Source organism: Geotrypetes seraphini, chromosome 5 (genome assembly GCF_902459505.1).
Source record: "Geotrypetes seraphini chromosome 5, aGeoSer1.1, whole genome shotgun sequence".
Lineage (NCBI taxonomy): Eukaryota > Metazoa > Chordata > Amphibia > Gymnophiona > Dermophiidae > Geotrypetes > Geotrypetes seraphini.
Window position 1 is genome coordinate 135,916,494 of NC_047088.1, and position 24,590 is coordinate 135,941,083.

The 24,590-nt window shown below is 46.9% G+C and overlaps 1 protein-coding gene across 3 annotated transcripts in view; it reads left to right on the forward strand.

Moving 5' to 3' along the window:
- LOC117361634 overlaps positions 1–24,590 on the forward strand; it is a 156,343-nt gene that overhangs the window by 67,227 nt on the left and 64,526 nt on the right. For all 3 annotated transcript variants that reach the window (XM_033947254.1, XM_033947253.1, XM_033947255.1), the window contains 2 exons: positions 14,988–15,085; positions 18,339–18,568. In XM_033947254.1, coding sequence (XP_033803145.1) covers positions 14,988–15,085; positions 18,339–18,568 — 328 coding nt within the window. The remainder of the gene's footprint in view (positions 1–14,987; positions 15,086–18,338; positions 18,569–24,590) is intronic.

Here is a 24,590-nt window from a genome sequence, read left to right on the forward strand (position 1 = left end):
GCCCTGATTTGCTCTGCCGCGTCTCTGATGATGTCATCAGGGACGTGCCAGAGTAAATCAGGGCAGTAGAAGGGCCCGAAGCAGCGTGTGAAGACTGATGCAAGTGCTGCTGTAATCACCACATTTGTAGTCCGGACCGCGGGAAGGGAAAGGGTGGGGATAGAGGAAACGCTAATGCTGCTGCACAGGGAACTGGTGGGGGGGGAAGGAAATGGAGGGGGAGGGAATGCTGCTTTGCACAGACAGACAGAGAGAGGAAGGGAAACACAAAGAAAATAAGAAAGACACAGGGGCAGGTGCACAGGGAACTGGTGTGGGGGGAGGGAAATGGAGGTGGATGGAATGCTGCTTTGGACAGACAGACAGAGGGAGAAAGAAGAAAGACACAGGGGCAGGGAGATACACAGAAAGACAGACAGGCAAAGGGGGCCAGGGACAGAGATAGACAGAAAGGACAGCGGGAGCCGCGTCAGGAGGGGTGCGGGATGCGGCAGTGGGAACTTTTCCAATGGGTGCAACTGGGCGGCTGTCGGGAATCTCTGATCAGGGACAGAGCAAGGTAAGAGTATCATAGGGATAAGAAGGAGGAGGGGGGATAAAAAAGGAAGGGATGCCTACTGCTGTACAGGGGGAGAAGGAAAGAGATGCTGATGGACAGGGGGGGTGAAGAAAAAGGAACAGAGGACAGCCAAGGAAAAAGAAAGGCAGAAAGAAAGAAAGCGGCTAAGGAGAGAGAGAGAAAGAAATAAAGACAGACACACACACATATGTTCTAGCACCCGTTAATGTAACGGGCTTAAAGACTAGTTCATTATAAGATCATAAACCCTTTATCAAACTTGTTGCTCTCCTCTGAACCCTCTCGAGTATCGCCTTCTTAAGGTATGGCGACCAATATTGGACGCAGTATTCCAGATGCGGACGCACCATTGCCCAGGGTAACTTCTTTCATTCTGCTTGTAATACCCTTCTTGATTATACCTAGCATTCTATGCGCTCTCTTAGTGGCCGCTACGCACTGTGCCGACGGCTTCATTGTCTTATCCACTATTACCCCCAAGTCCCTTTCCTGGGTACTCTCACTCAGTAGCATCCCTCCCATCGTATAGCTGTACCTCGGGTTTTTGCTTCCTACATGCAATTCTTTACATTTCTCTACATTGAACTTCATCTGCCATCTCGTCGCCCACTCCCCTAGCTTGTTCAGGTCCCTTTGTAGTTCTTCGCAGTCCTCTTTAGTCCGAGCACCACTAAATAGTTTGATGTCATCTACAAATTTTATTTCGCACTTCGTCCCTGTTTCTATGTCATTTATAAATATATTGAATTGAATAGTAGCGGTCCGAGCACCGACCCCTGCGGAACACCACTCGTGACCTTTCTCCAGTCCGAGTAGTGGCCCTTCACTCCTACCCTCTGCTTCCTACCTGCCAACCAGTTCCTGATCCATCTATGTACATCTCCTTCCACCCCATGGTTCTTCAGTTTCCGAAGTAAGCGTTCATGGGGTACCTTGTCAAAGGCTTTTTGGAAGAATAAATATACGATGTCTATGGGGTCCCCTTTGCCCATCCGTTTGTTAATTCCTTTGAAGAAGTGTAGTAAGTTCGTTAGGCACGATCTCCCCTTGCAGAAGCCATGTTGGCTTGTGATTAGAAGTTTATTTCTTTCAAAATGCTTATCGATGCTGTCTTTTATCAGCGCTACTGCCATTTTCTGACTAATGCGAAATATTACCATTTGATGAGTCTGACTAATGCGAAATATTACCATTTCAGTGTTCTCCCCAGAATTTTTTTCCAGCCGAGTGGCACGAAAAAGTAGCCAGGTGGGGCGGGATGGGGAAATTTGGTGGTTCAAATTTGGTGCTATGCAAATTACCCCTCTGCTTACAGTGAAGGAGTAGGAACGGGGAATAGGGTTGGCACACGGCCTGGAACACTATGAAGGAATAGGGCAGCAGTGTCCAACCTGGGCCACATGGGACAAAAAAAATCTGGGGCCGCACAAACACTAACACTAGATGACGAGAAAAAAAAAAAAAAGGCTGAGCAGGTCCCAAATTTGCAATCATTAATATAGAAGATGTACATATTTAATAATAATCCTTCATTAAAAGGACACTGTGGAGAGAAACCCAAAAAAGCAATAACGCTTACCCTGACTGAGTGATCCTCCATGTGCACCGCTGACAGTGGGAGCAGCCATTCCTACTCTAATGAACAGGGATGTCTGCTCCTGGTTTTCCCATTCACTTCTATTACAGCTACGGTGAGCCTCTTCAGAGGTGAGCCTCATCAGAACGGGGATGCTGCATCAGCTGTCAGTGGTGCAGGTGGAGGATCGTTCAGTCAGGGTACATATTACTGTTTTTATGGGCCTCCCACTTGAGCTTAGGCTCCCTCAAAATGAACACCTCCCCTGCTGTAGCTAGTAGAGATCCCCAAGCCTCACCAACTGATGGCCACCTCCTCCCCTCCAACTTCCCAAGTTCTGCAGCTGGCAGCAATATTGCAGAGCTGCTGCCTTCCCTCCTCCATGCCCCCCCCCCCCACCTTGGCTTTCCTGCATGCATGAAAGCAGGGGCAACTTGAGGATATTGCCATTGGCTGCAAAGCTTGGAGATTTTGGGTTGCTAGACTGGAGGAAGATGTCTTCAGGTGGCAGGGCTTGGGAATTCTCAATAGCTCAAGTATTTGTAAATTGCACTCAGGTGGGAAGAAACTTTTGGTGCCCATCCACTAATTTTGGGCTCCAGTCCCTCCCCCAAATCAGCTATATATGACTACGCCACTGACTACAAAAATAATTGTGATTCACATATCCCAAAGCTAACATATTCTAGTTAATAAATTCAAAATAATTTTTTCTACCTTTTCTGGATATTTTGTTTTTCCATCATCTTGGTCCAAGTTTCTCTTTCTGCTTTTTGTCTGTCTTCAACTAATTCTCTTTCCAGTAGCTGCTGTTCTTTTTTTATCCCAGGACAAGCAGGCAGGTATTCTCACAAGTGGGTGACGTCATCCAGCGGAGCCCCGATGCGGACACCTCACAAGCAGTTTTGCTTGAAGAAACAGAAGTTTCGAGTCACCCGCACTGCGCATGCGCGAGTGCCTTCCCGCCTGACATTGGGCGCGTCTCCTCAGTTCTTACTTTTCCGTGGAGCCGAAAAGTCCGTCTTTGACTCTCTGCGTGAAGAATCTTCACTTTTGCCTTCTCTTGACTGCGGTTTGTGTTTCTTTTTGTCACGAATCGCTGTTTATTTCATTTTATTTCTTTTTCAAAAAAAAAAAATTTCTTCCGTTCGTTTGACCGGGCAGGCCAAGTGGTCGCAGCCCCGTGGCTTCGATCTTGCGGCGAAGCTTTTTCGGCCTATGTCTCGGCCTGCAACCGGTTTTAAAAAAATGTTCCAAGTGCCAGCGCACGATTTCCCTAACGGACCCTCATCGACGCTATCTTCGGTGTCTTGGGCCTCAACATCTCCCGAAATCGTGCCTGCCTTGCTCAACACTAAAGTCTCATGCTTTCAAGCGTCTTTGCATCCTGTGGGAGTAGCTTTTCAGCATGGAGTCTTCGATGGAGCTTTCGTCCTCGAGAGGTGCTTCACCCTCAACATCATCTGATGCTCTCCAGGCTTCCACTGCTTCTGCTCCAAGCCTCATCAAACCTGCCTTGTTTGTACCGGCTCTGTCTTCGACGCCTGCTGCAGTGCCTTCCTCTGTCTCTTTAGGTCAGGCAGCCCATTCCCCCGGTGGTGCTTAAAGTGCCCAAGGCTTCTAAGTCCAAGCACTCTCACACTGCCTCGAGGGAGCACGAAGTCCGTGCAGGTGGTCCCGTTGGAGACGCGGATCCATCCTTGCCGGCTTCGTTCCAGACCTTATTAGAGAAGCAATTTATTCAGTTCTTTACTACCATGGGGCCGAAGCTTCTCTCCCAAATCCAGCCTGGGCATGCGGAGGTCTCCCGCGAGGTCGAGCTGCCTCCTGTGCCTCAGTCATGTGCACACTCTCTACAGGGAGCAGAGTCTCTGCGAGTGTCTGGTGTGGCATCTCAGCATGCATCGCAAAGAGCAGAGTCTTTGCCCATGCTTCCGTTGGAACCTTTACACTCGATGCAAGGAGCAGAGTCTTTGCGAGTGCCTCGAGGTTCTTCCACTCAATCTCCTCTGCTTCATTCCACGGCCTCCAGCCCTATCCATTCTCTGGGGGCTTCGACTGGGGCATGCTCTCCTCAATTGTCGAGGCCTGCTTCTAGGCACAGCTCGCATCATCGATCGAGGCATTCTTCGAAGCATTCATCCAGGCATGCTTCGCCTCATCAGAAGCAGCCTTTTCTTCAATATTCCCCACCGCCTGCATCGATCCTTCCGCTTCCAGATCTCGAGGACCCGGTGGGTTCTTTTTCTCCATCCAGATCTCCTTCTTCACTGGAGCAAGCTGCCTCAACATCCTCGAGTCCCTCTCGAGGCCAGGCTTTAGCAGATCAGCTGTCTTTTTCATCTTTTCTGCGTCAGATGGCGATTGACTTGGATATTCAGCTTGACACTGGATCCAAGTTTTCCAAGGAGTATTTCGAGACCATGCATCTACCTCAACCTCCGGCTGAATCCCTCAAGCTTCCTCTTCACAAGCTTTTGGATCAAACCTTGGATCAAACGCCTTATTCCATTCCAGTTGTTCCAGGCAAATTGGATTCCAGAAACAGGACTGTACATCATAAAGGGTTTGAACACGCTCATTTGTCGCACCAATCCCTTCTGGTTGAATCTTCTTTGAAACGTTCTCGCCCTTCTCAGGTGTATGCCACTGTTTCTCCGGGAAGTGAAGGTAGAACTTTGGACAGATTTGGTCGTCGCATCTACCAAAACTCTATGATGACCTCTAGAGTCCTCAATTATAATTTTCACTTCATCACCTACTTTAAGTTCTTTCTCTCCATCCTTCAAAAGTTCTGCCTTATCTGGATTCTCGTGCGCATTTTCAATACCAGGAAGTCCTTGCATCCTTATCCCAACTTCGGCTGCAGCTTCTTCAGTCCTGCTATGATGCTTTTGAGCTGTCTGCTCGAGCTACTGCTTGTTCGGTGGTCATGCGGCGTCTGGCGTGGCTCCGTACCATCGACATGGATCCTAACCTGCAGGACCGGCTGGCTAAGTTTCCTTGCGCTGGCAATGACCTCTTTGACGAGTCCATAGAGGCAGCCACCAAGAAGCTCTCGGACCACGAGAAGTCTTTTGCATCCATCCTTCGTCCGAAGCCGAAGCCGGCTCCTCCTCGCCCTGCACGCCCTCCTCAGATTTACCAGCGGCGTTTTCCTCCTAAGCAGGCTCCTTCCATTCGTCAGCCTGTCAAGAGACAACATCCACAGAAACAGCAGAAGCCTCAACCACCCGCTGTACCTAAGGCTGCTCAGCCTTTTTGACTGTCTGGAACGAAGCATAACCTCAGTCGTTCTGCCATTTCCCATTTTTCCCCCTATCGGAGGTTGTCTCCATCATTTTTACCACCAATGGACGACTGTTACCACCGACCTCTGGGTCCTTTCCTCCATCGTCAGGGATGGATACTCTCTTCAGTTCCATCAAGTTCCTCCGGAACATCCTCCAAGAGAGTATCCTTCCAATTCTGCCCAGACCGCCCTTCTTCTTCATGAGGCTCAAGCTCTGCTCCAGCTTTGAGCTATCGAGCCAGTTCCTCTGGCTCATCAGAACAAGGGATTTTACTCCCGGTACTTCCTTGTTCCGAAGAAGACGAGCGATCTGCGACCTATTTTGGATCTCAGGGTGCTCAACAAATTTCTAGTCAAAGAAAAATTTTGCAGGTTGACCTTGGCATCTCTTTATCCCCTCCTCGAGCAGAACGACTGGTTATGCTCTTTGGATTTCAAGGAGGCCTACATGCACATTCCCATCCATCCAGCCTCCCCTCAGTACCTCAGATTTCAGATGGGAAATCTGCATTTTCAATACAGAGTACTGGCCTCGTCACCCAGAGTCTTCACCAACTGCCTGGTAGTGGTGGCCGCAGCGCTCAGGAACCATGGTCTTCAAGTATTTCCATACCTTGACGACTGGCTCATCAAGGATTCCACGTCTCAAGGGGTCGTGCTAGCGACCCAGCGGACTATCTGGTTCCTCCAAAGTCTGCGATTTGAAATCAACTTTCTGAAATCCCATCTAAAGCCTTCTCAGACTCTCCCATTCATCGGAGCTGTTCTGGACACAGTCCAACTCAGAGCGTTCCTTCCTCAACAACGTCTGGAAGCTCTTCTCCATCTTTGTCAGTCAGTCTCCTCTCGCCCATCCATCTTGGTGAGACACATGATGGTGCTTCTGGGTCACATGGCTTCCACAGTACACGTGATTTCTTTTGCCAACTTTTACCTCAAAATACTTCAGTGGACCCTGGCATCTCAAAGGATGCAGGTTTCCGACCCTCTGACTCGGCACATTCAGGTCACTCCTGCTCTGACACAGTCTCTTTGTTGGTGGATGCTCTCTTCCAATCTATCCAGAGGCTTACTTTTTCACACACACCCCCATCAGAAAGTTCTCACGACAGATTCTTCAACTTACGCTTGGGGGGCTCATGTGATGATCTCCGTACTCAAGGTTTTTGGATCGTCAGTGTCATATCAATTTGCTGGAACTCAGGGCAATTTTCAACGCTCTCAAAGCTTTTCAGCATCTTCTCCACGACCGTGTAGTGCTCATTCGAACAGACAATCAGGTCGCCATGTATTATGTCAACAAACGGGGGGGCACGGGATCTGCCTCCCTCTGTCAGGAAGCTCTGAAAGTTTGGGATTGGGCAATTCGCCACAACACCTTCCTCAAAGTTGTCTACATCCAGGGGGCAGACAATGCCTTTAGTGGACAACTTAAGTCGTCTTCTACAGCCTCACGAATGGACTCTCCATTCCACGCCCCTTCATCACATCTTCTCTCCGTGGGGAACGCCTCAGATAGACCTTTTTGCAGCCCCCCACAACTACAAACTGCCTCAGTTCTGCTCCAGGATGTACACTCCTCATCGCCTCAAGGCAGATGCTTTTCTTCTGGACTGGACGAATCTCTTTCTATATGTGTTTCCTCCATTTCCTCTCATTCAAAAGACGCTAGTCAAGCTGAAGACTGACCATGCCATGCCACCATGATTCTGGTTGCTCCTCGGTAGCCCAGGCAACCCTGGTACTCCCTTCTACTTCAACTCAGCAGCAGGGATCCATACCTTCTACCAGTTTTTCCCTCTCTGCTTACACGGCATCAGGGATCTCTGCTTCATCCCAACCTGCAGTCTCTACACCTGACAGCTTGGTTCCTCTCAACATAGCTCCTCTCCAGTTTTCTCAATCTGTGAGGGATGTTTTGGAAGCTTCACGGAAGCCTACTACTAGACAATGCTATCACCAAAAATGGACTAGATTTTCTACTTGGTGTTTTTCTCATCAACAGGAGCCTCAACATTCCTCCTTATCTTCAATTTTGGACTATCTTTTACACCTTTCTCATTCTGGCCTCAAGTCTACATCGATACGAGTCCATCTTAGTGCAATTGCTGCTTTCCATCAGCCTCTTGAAGGGAAACACCTCTCTACTCATCCTGTGGTTTCCAGGTTCATGAAGGGACTTTTCAATGTCAATCCTCCTCTCAAACCGCCTCCTGTGGTTTGGGACCTCAATATTGTTCTTTCTCAACTAATGAAACCTCCATTTGAACCAATTGACAAGGCTCATCTGAAGTATCTCACTTGGAAAGTGGTGTTTCTCATTGGCCTCACTTCTGCTTGACGAATCAGTGAGCTCCAGGCGTTGGTTGCGGATCCACCTTTTACAGTGTTCCATCATGACAAGGTGGTTCTTCGCACTCATCCGAAATTCCTTCCTAAAGTTGTCTCGGAATTTCATCTCAACCAATCCATTGTTCTTCCAGTGTTTTTTCCAAAGCCTCATTCTCATCCTGGAGAATCAGTTCTTCATACTCTGGACTGTAAATGTGCTTTGGCTTTCTATTTGGAACACATCCTAACTACACAGAACTGCTCCTCAACTTTTTGTCTCCTTTGATCCGAACAAGTTGGGTCGTCCTATCTCTAAGCGTACCATCTCCAATTGGATGGCGGCTTGTATCTCATTCTGCTATGCCCAGGCTGGATTACCTCTTCACAGTAAAGTCACAGCCCATAAGGTCAGAGCAATGCAGCTTCTGTGGCTTTCCTCAGATCTACACCTATTGAGGAAATTTGTAGAGCTGCTACTTGGTCCTCGGTTCATACCTTCACTTCTCATTACTGTCTGGATACTTTCTCCAGAAGGGATGGACAGTTTGGCCAAACAGTATTGCAAAATTTATTCTCCTAAGTTGCCCTTGTTAGCTTTGAGGTCACCCACTTGTGAGAATACCTGCCTGCTTGTCCTGGGATAAAGCACAGTTACCTACCGTAACAGGTGTTATCCAGGGACAGCAGGCAGCTATTCTCACAACCCACCCACCTCCCCTGGGTTGGCTTCTCTGCTAGCTATCTGAACTGAGGAGACACGCCCGATGACGGGCGGGAAGGCACTCGCGCATGCATGGTGCGGGCCACTCAAAACTTCTGTTTCTTCAAGCAAGACTGCTTGTGAGGCGTCCGCATCGGGGCTCCGTCGGATGACGTCACCCACTTGTGAGAATAGCTGCCTGCTGTCTCTGGATAACACCTGTTACGGTAAGTAATTGCTTTTTCTCCTCTTATTCCATTTCCTCCTTATGCTTGTCTCCAACATATTGATTTTTCCTTTTCAGCTTTAACTTTTTCTTTTCTTTTTTGCCTCTGTCCACTCAAATCTTGCTTTCTTTCTCACCCTTCTTCTTTTTAAATGTTCAGCTACTTCTCAATTCTCCATCTTCTCTGTCCCTAGCTTTCCCATTTCCCATCTCACTCCTTTCCTAGCTTCCTATTTCCTGCTGTCTACTCCCCATTACCACATTTCTACTACGTACTCACTGCTCTCTCACTCATCTTGTCATCATCTCTCTTTTGACCTCATTCACATGGTTCACCACTTTCAGAATCCCCTTCCCTCTCTCCACTGGTCAGGCTATAACTCCCTGTCCCTTTATTTCCATCCCCTTTCTTATCCTAGCTCTCTTACCTCCTGCCCTCCCATGGGTCCATCTCTCCTCCTTATCTCCATGGTCCAACATTTTGCTCCCTCTCTTTTCTGTTTTTCTTCTTCTCTCCCCCCTTGACTCTCCCCCCTTGATGCTGAACAATGAAATGGAGGGGAAAAAAGAGAGATGCTGCATCTCTCTGCCTTCATACACAGGCCTAAAATTTATCACTACCTCCCTTCCAACCCCAGATCCATCTTCTCTCCCTGTCTCTTCCCACCTGCCCCCCACCTCATCTCTCCCCCAGGTCTACCTTTTCTCCCTTTCTCTTCCTAACAGTTCTCCCTTCAAGTATCTCTTTCCCTCTTCCTCCACACCACCCCAGGAACAACTTCTCTCCCTTCAGACCACTGCCCACCATCTCTCTCTCGGTCCTCTGTTTCTGGCCCCATAAGCTCACTCCCCTGCCCAATCTAGCACTTCTTTTAATACCCTCCCCCCTCTGTACTTAAAAAAAAAAAAAAAAAGAGAGACCTTCAACAAAACCCCTCCTCAATATCTGAAGACCCTGAGAACCAAATGAAAACAAAAATACTGAGCTCCCCATCCCCCCCACCCCCTCCCAATCAACAATTTACTGGAAATATCCCACCACATGGTGGCCAATCCCCGCTCCCCACCAACCTTAAATGCAACCTACCGGTATGAAAATAAAAACTAACATCCAGCCATCCAATCCGCTACACTCAATAACACCACACGATCTCAACTAAAACACACATCAGGAAAAATAGAAGCAAATCCCTGAAATTAGTTCCAGAACAGGAGTAACAGCCAAAAAGGTCCTGTAAAGCTGTCCATCAAGCTGGCCCCCTTCTGATGGTCTGCGCTCTGAGGCCGGATGTGCAAGCCAGTCACAGCCTCTAGAGCAGTGTTCTTCAATCACCGGTCCACAGAAATTTCCTGCCAGTCCACAGGACCAGCACGTGCATCAGGCCCAAAACAGTGTTCTTCAACCGCCGGTCCACGGTGCGATCGATGCGGCGTTATCTTCGAGCCAGCTCCCTCTTCCTAACTGATTCAATTCACAGAGCCACGGACAGTGGCTCCTAAGGGCATCCTGCGCCTGAACCGGAAGCCTTCTCTCTGACGTTGCAACGTCAGAGGGAAGGCTTCCAGATGAGGCACGGGACGTGCAAGGTGCAATTAGTATTATTATTATGGGGGCGGGGTCTGGGGTGTAGATTGGGTAGAGATGGGTGGGGTCTGGCCCACGACTTAGCCCAGTGTTCTTCAACCGCCAGTCCACGGACTGTCATCCAACATTTGTTAGTCATTTCAGTGAATGCATGGGCACTTTCTGAAATGTACTTTTTTTTTTCTCCCCCCCCCCAAACATGTGAGCTCTAAATTTAACTTGTCCAAAGAGATATAGGTCTAATTAGAGAATCACATGGGGGGAAAAAAATTTGTCGCCGCCAGAGATTCTAACAAAACAACATTGCCTTATCAATGCCGAAAAGGAGAGGGAAAGGTGCTTCTGGAGCCTTGAGGCACCCGGAGACTCCTCTTCAGATGTCCATGGAGGATTTTTTGCAGCGTCTAAACCAAGAGGCAGCAGCTGCACCGGGGAGTCGCCCGCTGGAATCGCCGGGAAGGAGTGAGGTTGCGGCAAGTTTCCCTGGGCTAGAGTCGACTCTGAGCCCTGATGCTAGAACCCCGCCCCCTCAGCCACAGCGTGCTAGCTCTCCACGGGAGAGTAGTCAGTCCGAGGAGGCCAGAAACTTCCTCTCCCTTCATCTCTCCTCCCCCATTGGTCTGGCATCTGCCATCTTCCCTTACATCTCTCCCTCCCTCCCCCAAGTGGCCATCTCTCACTCCCTCCCCCAGGTGGTTTTTAGCATATCTCTCCTCCTTTACACCCTTCAGATCTGGTATCTGTCTCCTGCTCCCCTCCCCTAATGCTCTGGTATCTCTTTCCTTCTCTCTTGCCCTTCCTTTTCTTGTCTGCTCTTCCTTCTCAACTTGTTTTCTACCTCTTGTCTACTTTCTTATTTTCCCTTTCATTGTGTCTACTTACAACTTGCCACCTCTTTTCCTCACCCCTTCCAGTATCTCACTAAATCTATCCTCTTCCCCCAATCCAGCACGTGCCCTTTTTTCTTTATCCCCTCCTTCCATCCAGTATGTGCGCCCCTCTCTCCCCTCCCCACTTCCATCCATCCAGTGTCTGCTCCCCCTTCTCTCCTCTCCACTTCTTCCAGCATTCTCTCCCTTCTGTCCTCCCCACTTCCATGCAGCGTCTGCTCCCCCCTTCTCTTCTCCCAACTTCAGTGCCACTTGACCTCTTCCATTTGTTAGGCCATCTCCATCCCTTCCAGTCACTTTTCAGAATCAAGGTTTTCTCTCTGAGCAGCCAGGACGCCAGCCTTCTCACAGTTGCGCGTGGCTTCCCTGAAGCTTCTCCTCTGACTCAACTTCCTGTTTCTGCCTGGGCAGCTTGCATCAGAGGAGATGCAGATCAAAATCTAGACATTCTTGTTGACAGGTACTGAATTAGTCAGAGGAGTCCTCCTTGATGTTGTCACAGTGGTCTCACTTCTCAGGCAAGGAAGCATCCTTCTCCTTCATATAGAGAATATTTTGGAGTTGCAGATGTTGGTTTGTAGAGCTTGTTACACACACACACCTACCTACACACACACACACACACACCTACACACACACACACACCTACACACACACACACCTACACACACACACACCTACACACACACACACACCTACACACCTTAGAGTTGGATAGTTGTTGGTTCAGTTGTAAAGGAAAAAAAGGTTCTAGTTTCAGTTACTTCTCGATACCCAGTTCATAGGGGTGAAAAAAAGAGGTAATAAGTAGAATGGAAGACACTTAACAGATATATGAAAGAATGGTCATCTGGCTAGTTGTAAGTTGCACAGGATACTTTGACACCAACAGTTTTCCGTCACAGGAATTATCAGATTCAAAAATTTATTAGGAATAAAATATCAAAACATAAAATTAATTGAAGCATCAAAATTGATGTTAACCACATGTATGGAAATAAACATGTTGAGGATAAAACCAATGTTTTTGTAATTTTATACCTTAAGGATATGAACTTTATTTCTTATGCTATGTTTATCCAGAGGTCTGATTTTTATTGCAGAATTAATGTCAGGAAACTGAAACCCAAACATGACTGTGGAAATCAGAAATGAACTTAAATAATCAAATTAGTTTAATTAAAAAATTAATTTGATAATTACAAGGAAAAATTGAACTAGCACAGTGAGTTAATGTACAACTGGAAGTTTCACAAATATATTACAGCTTGACATTACAGTGAAACTCTTATTCTTTGTATATCTAACCTACAAATAAACTGGTTTCTGGTTTCTTTCTATAAATGTAGCTAAATCTTTCAATTAGATCAAAGGAAACTATACATTACCCCAAGTACTGATTCTCTTTGTGAAACAGCTCATGCACCCAGCAGAGGAAGGGGACCAAAACAGGAACAGGCCTTCTGGAGCAGACTCCCACCCTTTCTCTCTGAATAGTTTTTTATTCATAAATTTTATCCATAAATTTAAGACCATGTGATGAGATGGAAAATTCCAAACACATACTTACACGGCTTTTAGGGCACATGTCGTCTTTGTACAATTTCTCTAAGGACGGGGACAGAATACACAATATGGATGCGAGTCTCTCTGGATAGGGAGCAGTTTGCATGTCTCTACCTGTCCAGGGCACCTGGACGGCGAGGAAGAATAGATGGTCGATCAATCAACTGGAGCCGCGAGCGATCTGGTTAGCTCTGCTGAGATTTCAAGGGAGTCTCCACTGGAAGGCCGTCTGTGTGTTCTTGGATAATGTGACGGCTGTTGCCTATGTCAACTGTCAAGGAGGCATGAGGAGTCACCTGCTGGGTTTGGAGGCTCGGATGCTCTTTGCTTGGGCAGAGCGTCATCTGTTGGCTTGTCCGTGGCTCATGGGGCTGGCGTAGACAACATTCAGGCAGACTTTCTCAGTCAGACTCTGGACCAGGGAGAATGGTCCTTGTCTGGGCTAGCATTCAAGGCCATAGTGTGCCGCTGGAGTTGTCCCACCTTCGATCTGATGGCGTCTTCAAAGCACAGGAAGGCAGACAGGTTCTTCAGTCGCCGAAGTGAGGTTTGCAGTGAAGGAATCGACACTCTGGTTCAACCTTGGCCCAGAGGAGAACTTCTGTACGTCTTTTCCTCATGGCCCATGATAGGGTGCGTGCTGCACCGGGTGTCCTCTCACAGGGGTGCGGTGATCCTTGTGGCTGCAGTCTGGCCCAGAAGACCTTGTGCGGACCGGTAGGAAATTGAAGTTAATCAATCTCGCCGGCCCTGCACGGACCAGCAGAAATTTTCTGCGGGCCGGCACCGGTCCACGGACCGGCAGTTAAAGAACAGTGTTTACCCCTTGTTCTAATTTTTCTATCTTATTTGCTGTTTCACCAAATTTAACTTCATGCTCATTAATTTTTACTGTGATATCAGATGAAAATTGACATAAGTTCAAAATAGTTGACTATTCTGTTAACACTTAGCCATTCATCATTTAGCGTGATCCCTTTATCTTTAGGGAGAGCATCAGAGTCTGGCCCTTTAACCATCTGCACAGGGGTCAGACCTTTAGCTCCCATTAAAGATTGACTTGATATCTCCAGTCCAGATAATAAAGATAGTTGTGGAGATGAGACTGCTCCCACAATTTGAGAGGGAGAATCTACTGTCCCAACAGAATATAGTGGTTGAGGATAACGATGCAGTTTGAATATCTACAGTTACCTGCTCTTTCACATGTGGCAAAACAGGAGCCATAAGATGACGATCCATTGGGCCTGTCATCAAAGTAGGTGGAATTACTTTGGCTTTCCTTTTGCCCATAGTAGTAGGATTCGATATTAAACTGCTCCCTGCTCCTCTTGGGCTCCGAAGGGGCGTGTTGTGCCACTTTAGCCACGCCCCTTCAGCTCCCGGCTGTGTACCGCGGCTCACTGGCAATTTAAAGCTCCCGGCAAGGACCTTCTCCAGCTGGCTGGGGGCTCAGGTGGCTGTGGGATTGCCTGTCCCGATGTAAAGTGCTCAACAGCACTGGCGGCCATCCTGGAAAGTTCTAGGGCTGTACTACACCTTGTACTGGTGATGTCACTGAAATGTCTGTTCTCTGCATCCATCTGCTTGTTGGGGAGCATATTCCATTCATCTGATTTGGTCTAACAGGACTCAAGGAATGGAGATTCTGATTAAATGTCTGTTATAGATATACCACTCTATACATAGGTATACATTTGATATACCACTCTATCCTGGAGATTTTCAGGGCAGTATACAATTTTTTCATTCTGTTCTAGTGGGCTCACAATCTAATTATGGTACCTGGGGCAATGGAGGGTTAAATGACTTGTTCAGGGTCACAAGGAGTGGTGCTGGGATTGAACCCTCCATCTCAGAGTGCTGAGGCAGCATCTCTAACCACTAGGCCACTATTCTCACTTAGTAGGGTGAAATAACATATTAACCTTCTTTCATGCTAAAATAGGATATGGCCAAGTAGCATTCAGTACTATGGTAGTAGTATGAGTATTGGATGGGGAAGTAGTACTAGCTATCAACACAGCCTGTTCTTGTGCAATTGGTTGTTACTATATTTGTAGGGTCCAAATATAGGGGCTTTTTCAATCATTGTTTTCATTGCCTTGAAAAGATGCTTTTATAAAGCTTTCAGAAATTGGTTGGTTTCCCCAATATGTCAATTTGTTTTGGCATTTTTATGTATTCTTTGATTGTAAAAATAATTTTACGTTTTTGCTCCTTCTACTTTGTCTTTGACAGAATTGTCCAGATTTTCTTTCCATAACAAATAATCAGAGGAGCAGTGAACGTTTAAGTGGAAACAGTACAGTATGTTGGAGCGATGATCAAGAATACAGGTAATTTAACGTCTATGCAAAATGAACCAAGGAAGTGTAGGTGATTTTGAAAGGTTTTGGCGCAATGGTGCGTGCACACATTTGATGCATTGTTAATTATGCAGGAAAAATAAACCTTTTGAACAAATATTGTATTAATGCTCTTCAGCTTTTGTATTATTTGGTGTAAAATATTTTTGGTCTGTATGCAGTTTCAGAATTGTAAAGCATGTGAAGGCCTATTTTATTTTACATAGAACACTTCGAACTGAGAAATTTAGGTAAGAATGTACTCTATTCTGGCATTTAATTTTCAAAAGGCTCTGCTGAATTAGGAGCCTTGTATAAAATACCTAAGAAGACATGCAGGAATGCACATGTTTTTGTTAGCCATTTTACAAATATCTGCCTTAAAAATATGAGCAACACAAACTCAGCAACTCTTTTTCCTCTCGCACCAGGTATGTATCATCAAGGGCTTCTGCTTAGGAGGGAAAGGTTAGGACAGCTATTGTAGCTGGTGATTCATTTATTAGAAATATAGATACCGTGTTTCCTCGAAAATAAGACAGTGTCTTATATTAATTTTAGGCCCAAGAAAGGCACTGGGTCTTATTTTTGGGGTATATACATGATCATCTCTCTCTCCCTCTCCTTCATCCCAATTCTTCCTCTTTCCTTTCTTTCCCCCACATGTGCAGCTTTTGTCCTACCCTCCCGCCTATCCCTTGTGCAGCAGGACCCTTGCCCAGCTTCCCTTCCTTCCTTCCCTCCCATCCCTTGTGCAGCAAGGATCCTTGCCCAGCTTCCCTTCCTTCCCTGTAATCCCTTGTGCAGCAGGGATTACCCAGCTTCCCATCTCTTGTGCTGCAGGAGCCTGCTGACTTGCTAAGTTTGGATACTAGTGATATAGGAAAATGTATGAAGGAGGTTCTAGAAGCCAAATTTAGGTCCCCTTTTATGAAGCCGGGTTATGCTTTTTTATTGCTGGCCATGGCAGTATTAGTTCAGATGCTCCTAGGAATTCTATGAGCATTGGAGCTTTTACTGCCATGGCTGGTGATAACAAAATAAAAAAGGGGGGGGGGAGGGGTTTAGGCTTTTACAATAGATAGAAAGCTGATCCATCAGGGTAGCATTTTTGGAGAGACTCCCCATTCCATGCACAGGACTTGAGGCAGGCATAGTTGAGATGATGGTGCAGAGATGAGGGATTTAGATTTGTTAGGAACTGGGCAACATTCTGGGAAAGGGGGTGCCTGTTCCGAAAGGATTGACTCCACCTTAACTGGGATGGAGCTGGGCTGCTGGCACATTTAAAAAGAGAGAGAACAGCTTTTAAACTAAAGTAGGGGGGGGAACCAGTCTCCCAAAAGTAGATGATTTGGTGTGGAATATCCTTGAAGGATACTTCTGAAATGGGATGTTTACAGAATCCTAGGAGAGGTTTTAATAATGGGAAAAAGTCAGGAATGTTTAAGGTAAGGGCAGTGTAAAGAATGCAAATTATCCCTATCAACTTCTAAGCAGCTTGTAGATGCAAGGAGAAAACACAATTTGAAGTGTCTATATGCAAATGCTAGAAGCATAAAGAATAAGTTGGGAGAGTTGGAGTATATATCGCTAAATGAAGAGGTAAATATAATAAGCATCTCAGAGACCTGGTGGAAGGAGGACAATCAGTGGGACACTGTATTACCAGGGTTGTGCTATATGTGAAAGAGAATTGAATCAAACATTCTACATGAAATAGATAGCAGTGTGGAATCATTATGGATAGAAATTCAATGTGTGAAGAGAAGATCTACACAATCCACCAGGACAGAATGAACAAATGTATGAAGAAATGTTTTCAGAGATTAAGAAAGCTGGCAAATTGGGCAACAGTATATAGGCGATTTAAATTACCCCAATATTGATTGGATAAATGTTACATCATTTTACATCAGGGAGTGTTAGGGAAGTAACATTCTAGATATACTAAATGCTTCTTGGAGCAGCTTGTCCAAGTACTGCCAAGAGGGGGAGCTATTTTAGATTTAGTCCTTAGTGGAATGCAGGGTATTTTATGAGAGGTAACTGTGTTGGGATCCGGTAGGAAACAGTGATCATAACGTGTCAAATATGAGCTGATATCTGGAGTGAAGTCTCTAAGGAAATCTGTAGCATCATTTAATTTTCAAAAGTATGACTACAATAAAATGAGAAAATGGTTAAAAAGATGCTAAAAGGATCAGCTACAAAGGTTAAGACTTTAAATTGGTCATGGGTGTTTAAAAATACCATCATTGAAGCCCAGACCAGATGCATTCCATATACAGTCAAACTCGGTTTACGAGTGCTGCGGTTTGCGAGTGTTTTGCAAGACGAGCAAAACATTTGCAAAATCCGCACCTGTGAAACCGAGCTTGCCTTGATTTGCGAGCCCCCCCCTGCGATCTGGCATCCCCTCCCCCGCATCAGCCCCCCCCCCCCCACTGCCACGATCCGGCATCCCCCACTCACCCACCCAAACACAATCGCTCACCCCACTCTGGCACCAGCACCAACGCACAGGACATGCTGGTGCTGGTGCCTGAAGATCCTCCCTGTTGCTTGTGCTGGGCCTTGAGCATCTGCGTATGCTCAAGGCCTTCTAGTTCTCGTGCTCCCAGCCAGTCCTGCACCGCTCCTTGATAGGCTGCCGCGAGAACTGCAAATACCATGAGAACTTGCGGCAGCCTATCAAGAAGTGGTGCAGGACTGGCCGGGAGCACAAAAAGCTCGCTCCTGCATGCAGGCCCAGATACGCCGCTGGCTACTACCTTTACAAAGAATTTCAGTGTGTGATACACACTGGACCACCAGGGAACAGGTACGTGAGGGAGGATGGTAATTATTAGTGTTGGCCGGGGCAGGAGACAGGAGGGAACCCTCCTGTCCCGGCCTGAGGCAGGCTGCAGGAAGTCCGAGAGGGTTTCGGGTGGTCACTGGGGGGTGACCTGAATATAAACTGGGACCCCCTTGGCCCCCAAATCCTGGTTTATATTTGAGTATATACCAGTGTATATTCCAGTGTAATGGGAGCAGAGGTCCTGAACAGATGGATAGTTGCCCTCAAACCAGAAGATGTCAGTCATTATTCCAAGACAAGCAGGCAACATATTCTCACAGGAGATTAAAAGAAGATTGTCCAAATAAGAACCTAATCTTTCATTTTTGTCTTGACTGTGAAACATTCTAGGATACTTTTTCTATGATAATACTATATAAATTAAAATTTGTTCCTTTTTAGATTCACAGACATGGCTATGAGGGTTCCATGTATGTCTTTACATAATGTGACAGAAAAAGATAATCAGCCTACCTCTGGGAAACTGTCAGAATTATTTGTTAAAATCAACTTCTCCAATGATGATACTTCCAATCTACCCTGTGCTGTGGAGTCAGAGTGTGAGAAAAATATACATGAGATGAGCAATATAGCCAAGACAAAAGTGGCCTTCAATGCTTTAAATATATCTGGTAAAGGCGTGCTTTTTTTCCATTTCTTATAAAATGTGTAGTTTTCACAGTTTGTATTGATTGCTGCTGTAATCATTGTTAAATCAAACTTGTTCTTTCACTCTTTGTTTTTTTAACTCTGGTTTCTAATTTCAGAAATCTGAGCCTGCTTATTATTGGGGGTTAGGCAGCCAGAATATGTTCATGGCTTTGTTTTTTTGTTTCAAAATGAATATGGTTAAGACTAGTGCACATTTTTCTTATTTGCACATAGTGTATGCACCATTATCGTAGGACAAGCAGGCAGCATATTTTCACATATGAGTGACGTTATTCATGGAGCCTGATACGGATAGTCTGAAAGTGAACTATCACTTCAAATTTTAAGAAATGTCGTGACTGTCCGCACCGTGCATGCACGAGTGCCTTCCTTCCCAACATAGGCTCGCGGTACCTCAGTTCTCCGTGGAGCGAAGAAGTGCGCTTTCAACTTCGTTTGAATTTGTGCCTGTTAGCTCGCCATATATTTGATATGATTTTGAATTGTGTATTTGTATTTTACTTACTGTTTCTTTTCTTTTTTTTTTTTGAAGTGTTTCTAAGTTTGCAGGGAATTTTAGTAACTCTCCAGACTGGTATAGAAACATAGAAAATGACGGCAGAAAAGGGCTATAGCCCATCAAGTCTGCCCACTCTATTAACCCTCCCTAACTACCCTCCTAGAGATCACACTCAGGTGGCGATACCTTTACACTGCCCTCGTAGAGATCCGACGTGGGCATCCTACTTATTCTTGAAATCAGGCACGCTGTTGGCCATGATCACCTGTACTGGGAGCTTGTTCCAATGGTCAACCACTCTCTCTGTGAAAAAATACTTCCTGGTGTCGCCATGAAATTTTCCGCCCCTTGAGTTTCAGCGGATGCCCTCTTGTGGCCGAGATTCCTTTAAGAAAGAAAATATCATTTTCCACCTCTACACGACCAGTGATATACTTAAATGTCTCGATCATGTCTCCCCTCTCCCTGCGTTCTTCGAGAGAGTTTAGCCGCAGTCTGTCCAGCCTTTCCTCGTACGTGAGATCCTTGAGCCCCAAGACCATCCTGGTGGCTATTCTCTGAACCGACTCAACTCTCAGCACATTCTTACGGTAGTGTGGCCTCCAGAATTGTACACAGTACTTCAGATGAGGTCTAGGTATCTTACAAGCGGGTATATATATCTTATCATGACCAGCAGGTGGAGACTGAAACAAAACTGTGGAATAGTACATAATAGGTGCCTTTCCCTATTCCTATCAGTCCAGCAGGTGGAGATTGAAACAAAACTGGAATAGTACATAATAGGTGACTTTCCCTATTCCTATCAGTCTTCTTTCATTCTCAGCAGGTGTGAGGAGCTGTACCCATCTCCCTTGGTAGGGCTGTTTGGAATTTATTTAGGGATCCTGGTCCCTGTTTTATGCCGAATTGAGCTTGGGTGGGCCCTGTTTGGGGGTCCGTCCAACCTCAGAGGTGTCTAACCCGGTGGGTCTCGTGCTGGGTCCCTCTCCCCCCTTTCTTCCACCTCCCCAACATTTTTTTTAGAGGTGCCTCAGCAGTAAGCCTTGCCCCCTAATTCAAGCAAGCCATACTGCTTTGAGAGTCAGTGGAGAGTCTGTTCTGTTAAAAAATTCTGAGGTAGTGCCGGTTTGAAGGGTTGTTTTCCCTTTAAAATTGCTGTATTTTACTGTATTTTTCAACTAGCTATGTCGCATATGGAGCAGTTGAGCACTTCTCAGAAGAGGTGCTCAATTTTGTTCAGACGCGAGGCACTCGCAGCTGGCCTGAAAACAGGGCTTCCCGCTGCTAGTGCCATGCAAGCCAGCAGCGGTTTGCAGGGAACCCCTGTCTTCCCCTGCTGCCCACGGAGGGATTTCATATCAACTGTTTTCTTTCGCAGCTGATGCCGGCTTTTGCCTGCTTTAGCGGCTGGGACAGTTCAGGCTTGATAACCCAAAAATACACAACCTCTTTGTGTAAGCCAAAGATAGGTAATTAAAACAGAGGAAAAAGGTCTCAGTAACCCCACAAACCCTCAACTAAGGATAGTATACGTTCGTGGTTTTTTTTTTTAGGGGTTTCAATGTCTATCATCGATCCAAAAAACCTGATAATTCACTATTTTTCACTTATAATTTTTAAATAAATTTTCTGTGTTTTTTAATTCAATCTTCTTATTTAGGATAGTATACGTTCGTTTTTGTTTTTTTTTTAATAGGGGTTTCAATGTCTATCATCGATTCAAAAAACCTCCTAATTCACTATTTTTCACTTATAATTTTTAAATAAATTTTCTGTGTTTTTTAATTCAGTCTTCTTATTTAGCTTTTTAAATTTTCTTTTCAACCCAATAACTTATTCATTTAAATATGTAAAACTCATTCATCTTAAGAATTACTTAACAAACACAGTGGGACTTATCTTAGTCTACGCCTGCTAGCGCCTGATAACTGCTGTATTCAATCCCCATCCCCGACGGGACCCGTTTGCCTCCGTCTTAGGCTTCATCAAGGGTCAGAAATAAAGTGGATATCTGTAACAAAAAGAAACAGCCAAGTAAGAAATATCAGACCCACAACGCTGCAATGTTAAAAACCACAACTTAGACTTACTTGACTCAGGAAAATCCACTGCTTAACGCTAGCGTTACTCTGACTAGGAGTCCATTAAGGAAAAGAGATGCCGGCACATGTTCTATTTAACTAGCAGCGCTCGCACGGGAAAATTAAACTTTTGTTGTTGGTAGCAACCAGACATGCGCATAAGATACCAGAAAACAGACTAATGAAAACAACAGAGCATGAATTTCATGCTCAGTATAGGATTAGAAGAAGACACTCCAATTTAACATATTGAGTCCTGCACGGGTAAGAGAACCTAACCTAAAAATCCACTTAGCTTCTCTTTGAAGTAAATGTTTTTCTCTATGGCCTCCTCGTTCTCTAGTTGGTTCAACGTCAATCACTGTACGTTTCAGGTCCGTGAATTTATCCCAGGACAAGCAGGCAGCATATTCTTTACGCATGGGTGACGTCACTGACGGAGCCCACGGTACGGACCTTTTTACTAGAAAGTTCTAGTTGGCCGCACCGCGCGTGCGCGAGTGCCTTCCCGCCCGACGGAGGAGAGCGTGGTCCCCAGTTTTTTCGTTTCCGCGGAGCGAAGAAGACGTGCGTTTTTCAACTCCGATTGAAATCCTCTTTTTGCCTTCCCGCTCGCGTTCTTTTTTCGTTTTATTTACCTTCGGGTTCATTTTTGTTTCATTTCCAAAAAAAAAAAAAAAAAAATATTTTCTTTTTGTTTCGTTTTTTGTCTTTGCCCCGGCGGGGCCTGTTGTCACGATCCAGGCCTCGGGGTTTGATTTTGCGGAGGCCGTGTTTCCATTCATGCCCCCGCAGCCCGGTTTTAAGAAGTGCCAGCGGTGTGCACGCCCGATCTCCCTCACTGACCCACACAATTGGTGTTTACAGTGTTTGGGACCGGAGCATCGGGCGGACTCGTGCACCCGCTGTGCCACTCTTAAAAAACGCACTTTGAAGAATCGCCAAATCCAGCAAAGTCTGCTGTTCGGCACCGGCCCGACTATGGACTCGACTTCTTCAACTGCGGCACCATCGAAGTCGGCACCGACCACCTCGACACCGCCTGACATTACATCGGCGCCACCGGCGCCAGGTAAGCCGGCTAAGAAGCCTTCCACCCTTGAGCGCCCTCCCACCTTGGTGGCGACACCGGCTCTTTCGGCTCCACGCCGAACTAAAAAGCGCTCCGCTCCGATATCGGTGAGTGCCTCGTCATCGGCCTCCTCATCGCCGGAGCGTAGAGCGGCACCCATGGAACCAAAGCAGAAAAAAGTGGTTCCGGTGCCACCCCTGGATGACCGCATTGCGGCCATCCTCCAGGATAAGTTGCAGGAACAACTCCAAACGCAACTTAAACAGCTCTTGCCCTCTATCCTGGCACCGCTGCTTTCGGTACCAGACCGGCCCGAGCCCCACACCGTCCAACCGGTATCCACGCCATCGGTACCTATGGACCCCTCCATGCCCATTCTCTCGGCACCGCATATCCATGCCCATGCCGAGGCCGTCGCTCTGACGACATCCGATCCTCCTCGGGACCGAGCGGAACACCGGTCTTCCCGCGAACCTGACCGGCACCGTTCTTCCCGGGACCGAGACAGACACAGGTCTTCATCCCCCGGTACCGTCTCGGTACGCTCAGGCAAGTCTCGGTCTAAAGCTCATCATACCGAGCCTTCCACTCCAGTCTCTCGGCACGCACACACCGATGTCAGAGACCCGGACCTCTGGGAGGAATCTCCCCTCGGTACCGAGGAGGATGCATCGTCGTCGGACGAAGAGCCCTCGGCCCCCGATACCACATCTAAACCTGAGCAATCTTCTTTTTCAAAATTCCTCAGGGAGTTATCGGGGGCCTTATCTTTGCCTCTGGAATCCGATTCCAAGAAATCACAAGCTTTCCTGGAGGCATTAGATTTCGACCAACCTCCTAAGGAGTTCCTGAAGTTACCCGTGCATGACATCCTACGGGAAACTTTTTATAAAAATTGGGAAAATCCATTAACTGTCCCTGGGGCACCCCGTAAACTGGATAGCCTTTACAGGGTTATTCCAATCCCGGGATTTGATAAACCCCAGCTGCCCCATGAATCTCTCCTGGTTGAGTCCACTTTAAAAAAGACTCAAGGCTCCAGTGTATATGCCTCTACCCCTCCTGGCAGGGAGGGCAAAACTATGGACAAGTTTGGCAAGCGGCTCTACCAGAATGCCATGCTTGCCAACAGGGCAAACAATTACTCTTTCCACTTTTCATTCTACCTGAAACATCTGGTAATGCAACTCTCCGCCATGCAAAAGTACATGCCGGAGCACAAGGTCCCACTATTCCAGCAGCACATCTCCAGCCTGCTTCAACTTAGAAAATTTATGGTGCGCTCCATCTATGACTCCTTTGAGCTCACCTCTCGTGCATCTGCCATCGCTGTGGCCATGCGCCGCCTGGCCTGGCTCAGGGTCTCTGATCTGGATGTCAACCATCAGGACCGACTAGCCAACGCCCCATGTATGGGAGACGAATTGTTCGGAGAGTCTCTGGATACCACCACACAAAAACTCTCCGCCCATGAGACCAGATGGGATACTCTCATTAAACCAAAGAAGAAGGCCCCTCCTGCTCGGCCTTACAAACCACAGTCTTCATACCAGCGCAGGTTCTCCGCTAGGCCGCTTAACCCGCCTTCACAGCAACCTAGGCGGGCTCGCCAACAACACCACAACCAGGCTCGTGCACAGTCTAATCAACCTGCCAAGCCTCTTCCTCCTGCCAAACCTTCTCAGCCCTTTTGACTCCTCTCTCCAGGGCTTAGCCAGTCTTCCACCCTCATTGCCTCTCCCTCAACCAATCGGAGGCAGGCTCCACATTTTTCTCAGCCGTTGGGAGGTCATCACATCGGACCAGTGGGTCCTCAACATCATCCGCCACGGCTACTCTCTCAACTTCCAGACTCTTCCACCAGACAATCCTCCCGTAGAGTCTGCTTCTCTTTCAACTCAAACCCCCCTCCTCCTGAGGGAGGTCCAATCCCTCCTTCTCCTCAATGCCATCGAAGAAGTACCTCTGGAACAAAGGAGCCGGGGATTCTACTCCCGTTACTTTCTGGTTCCAAAAAAGACAGGAGACCTACGTCCCATTCTCGATCTCAGGGACCTCAACAAATGTCTTGTCAAGGAGAAGTTCAGAATGCTCTCCCTTGCCACGCTTTACCCTCATCTCTCTCAGAACGACTGGCTATGTTCCCTGGACCTCAAAGAGGCCTACACTCACATACCAATCAATCCAGCTTCACGTCGCTACCTAAGATTCCAGGTGCACCATCGCCATTATCAGTACAAAGTGCTACCTTTTGGCCTCGCTTCATCACCCAGGGTGTTCACCAAATGCCTCATTGTGGCGGCGGCCTTCCTCAGGTCTCACAACCT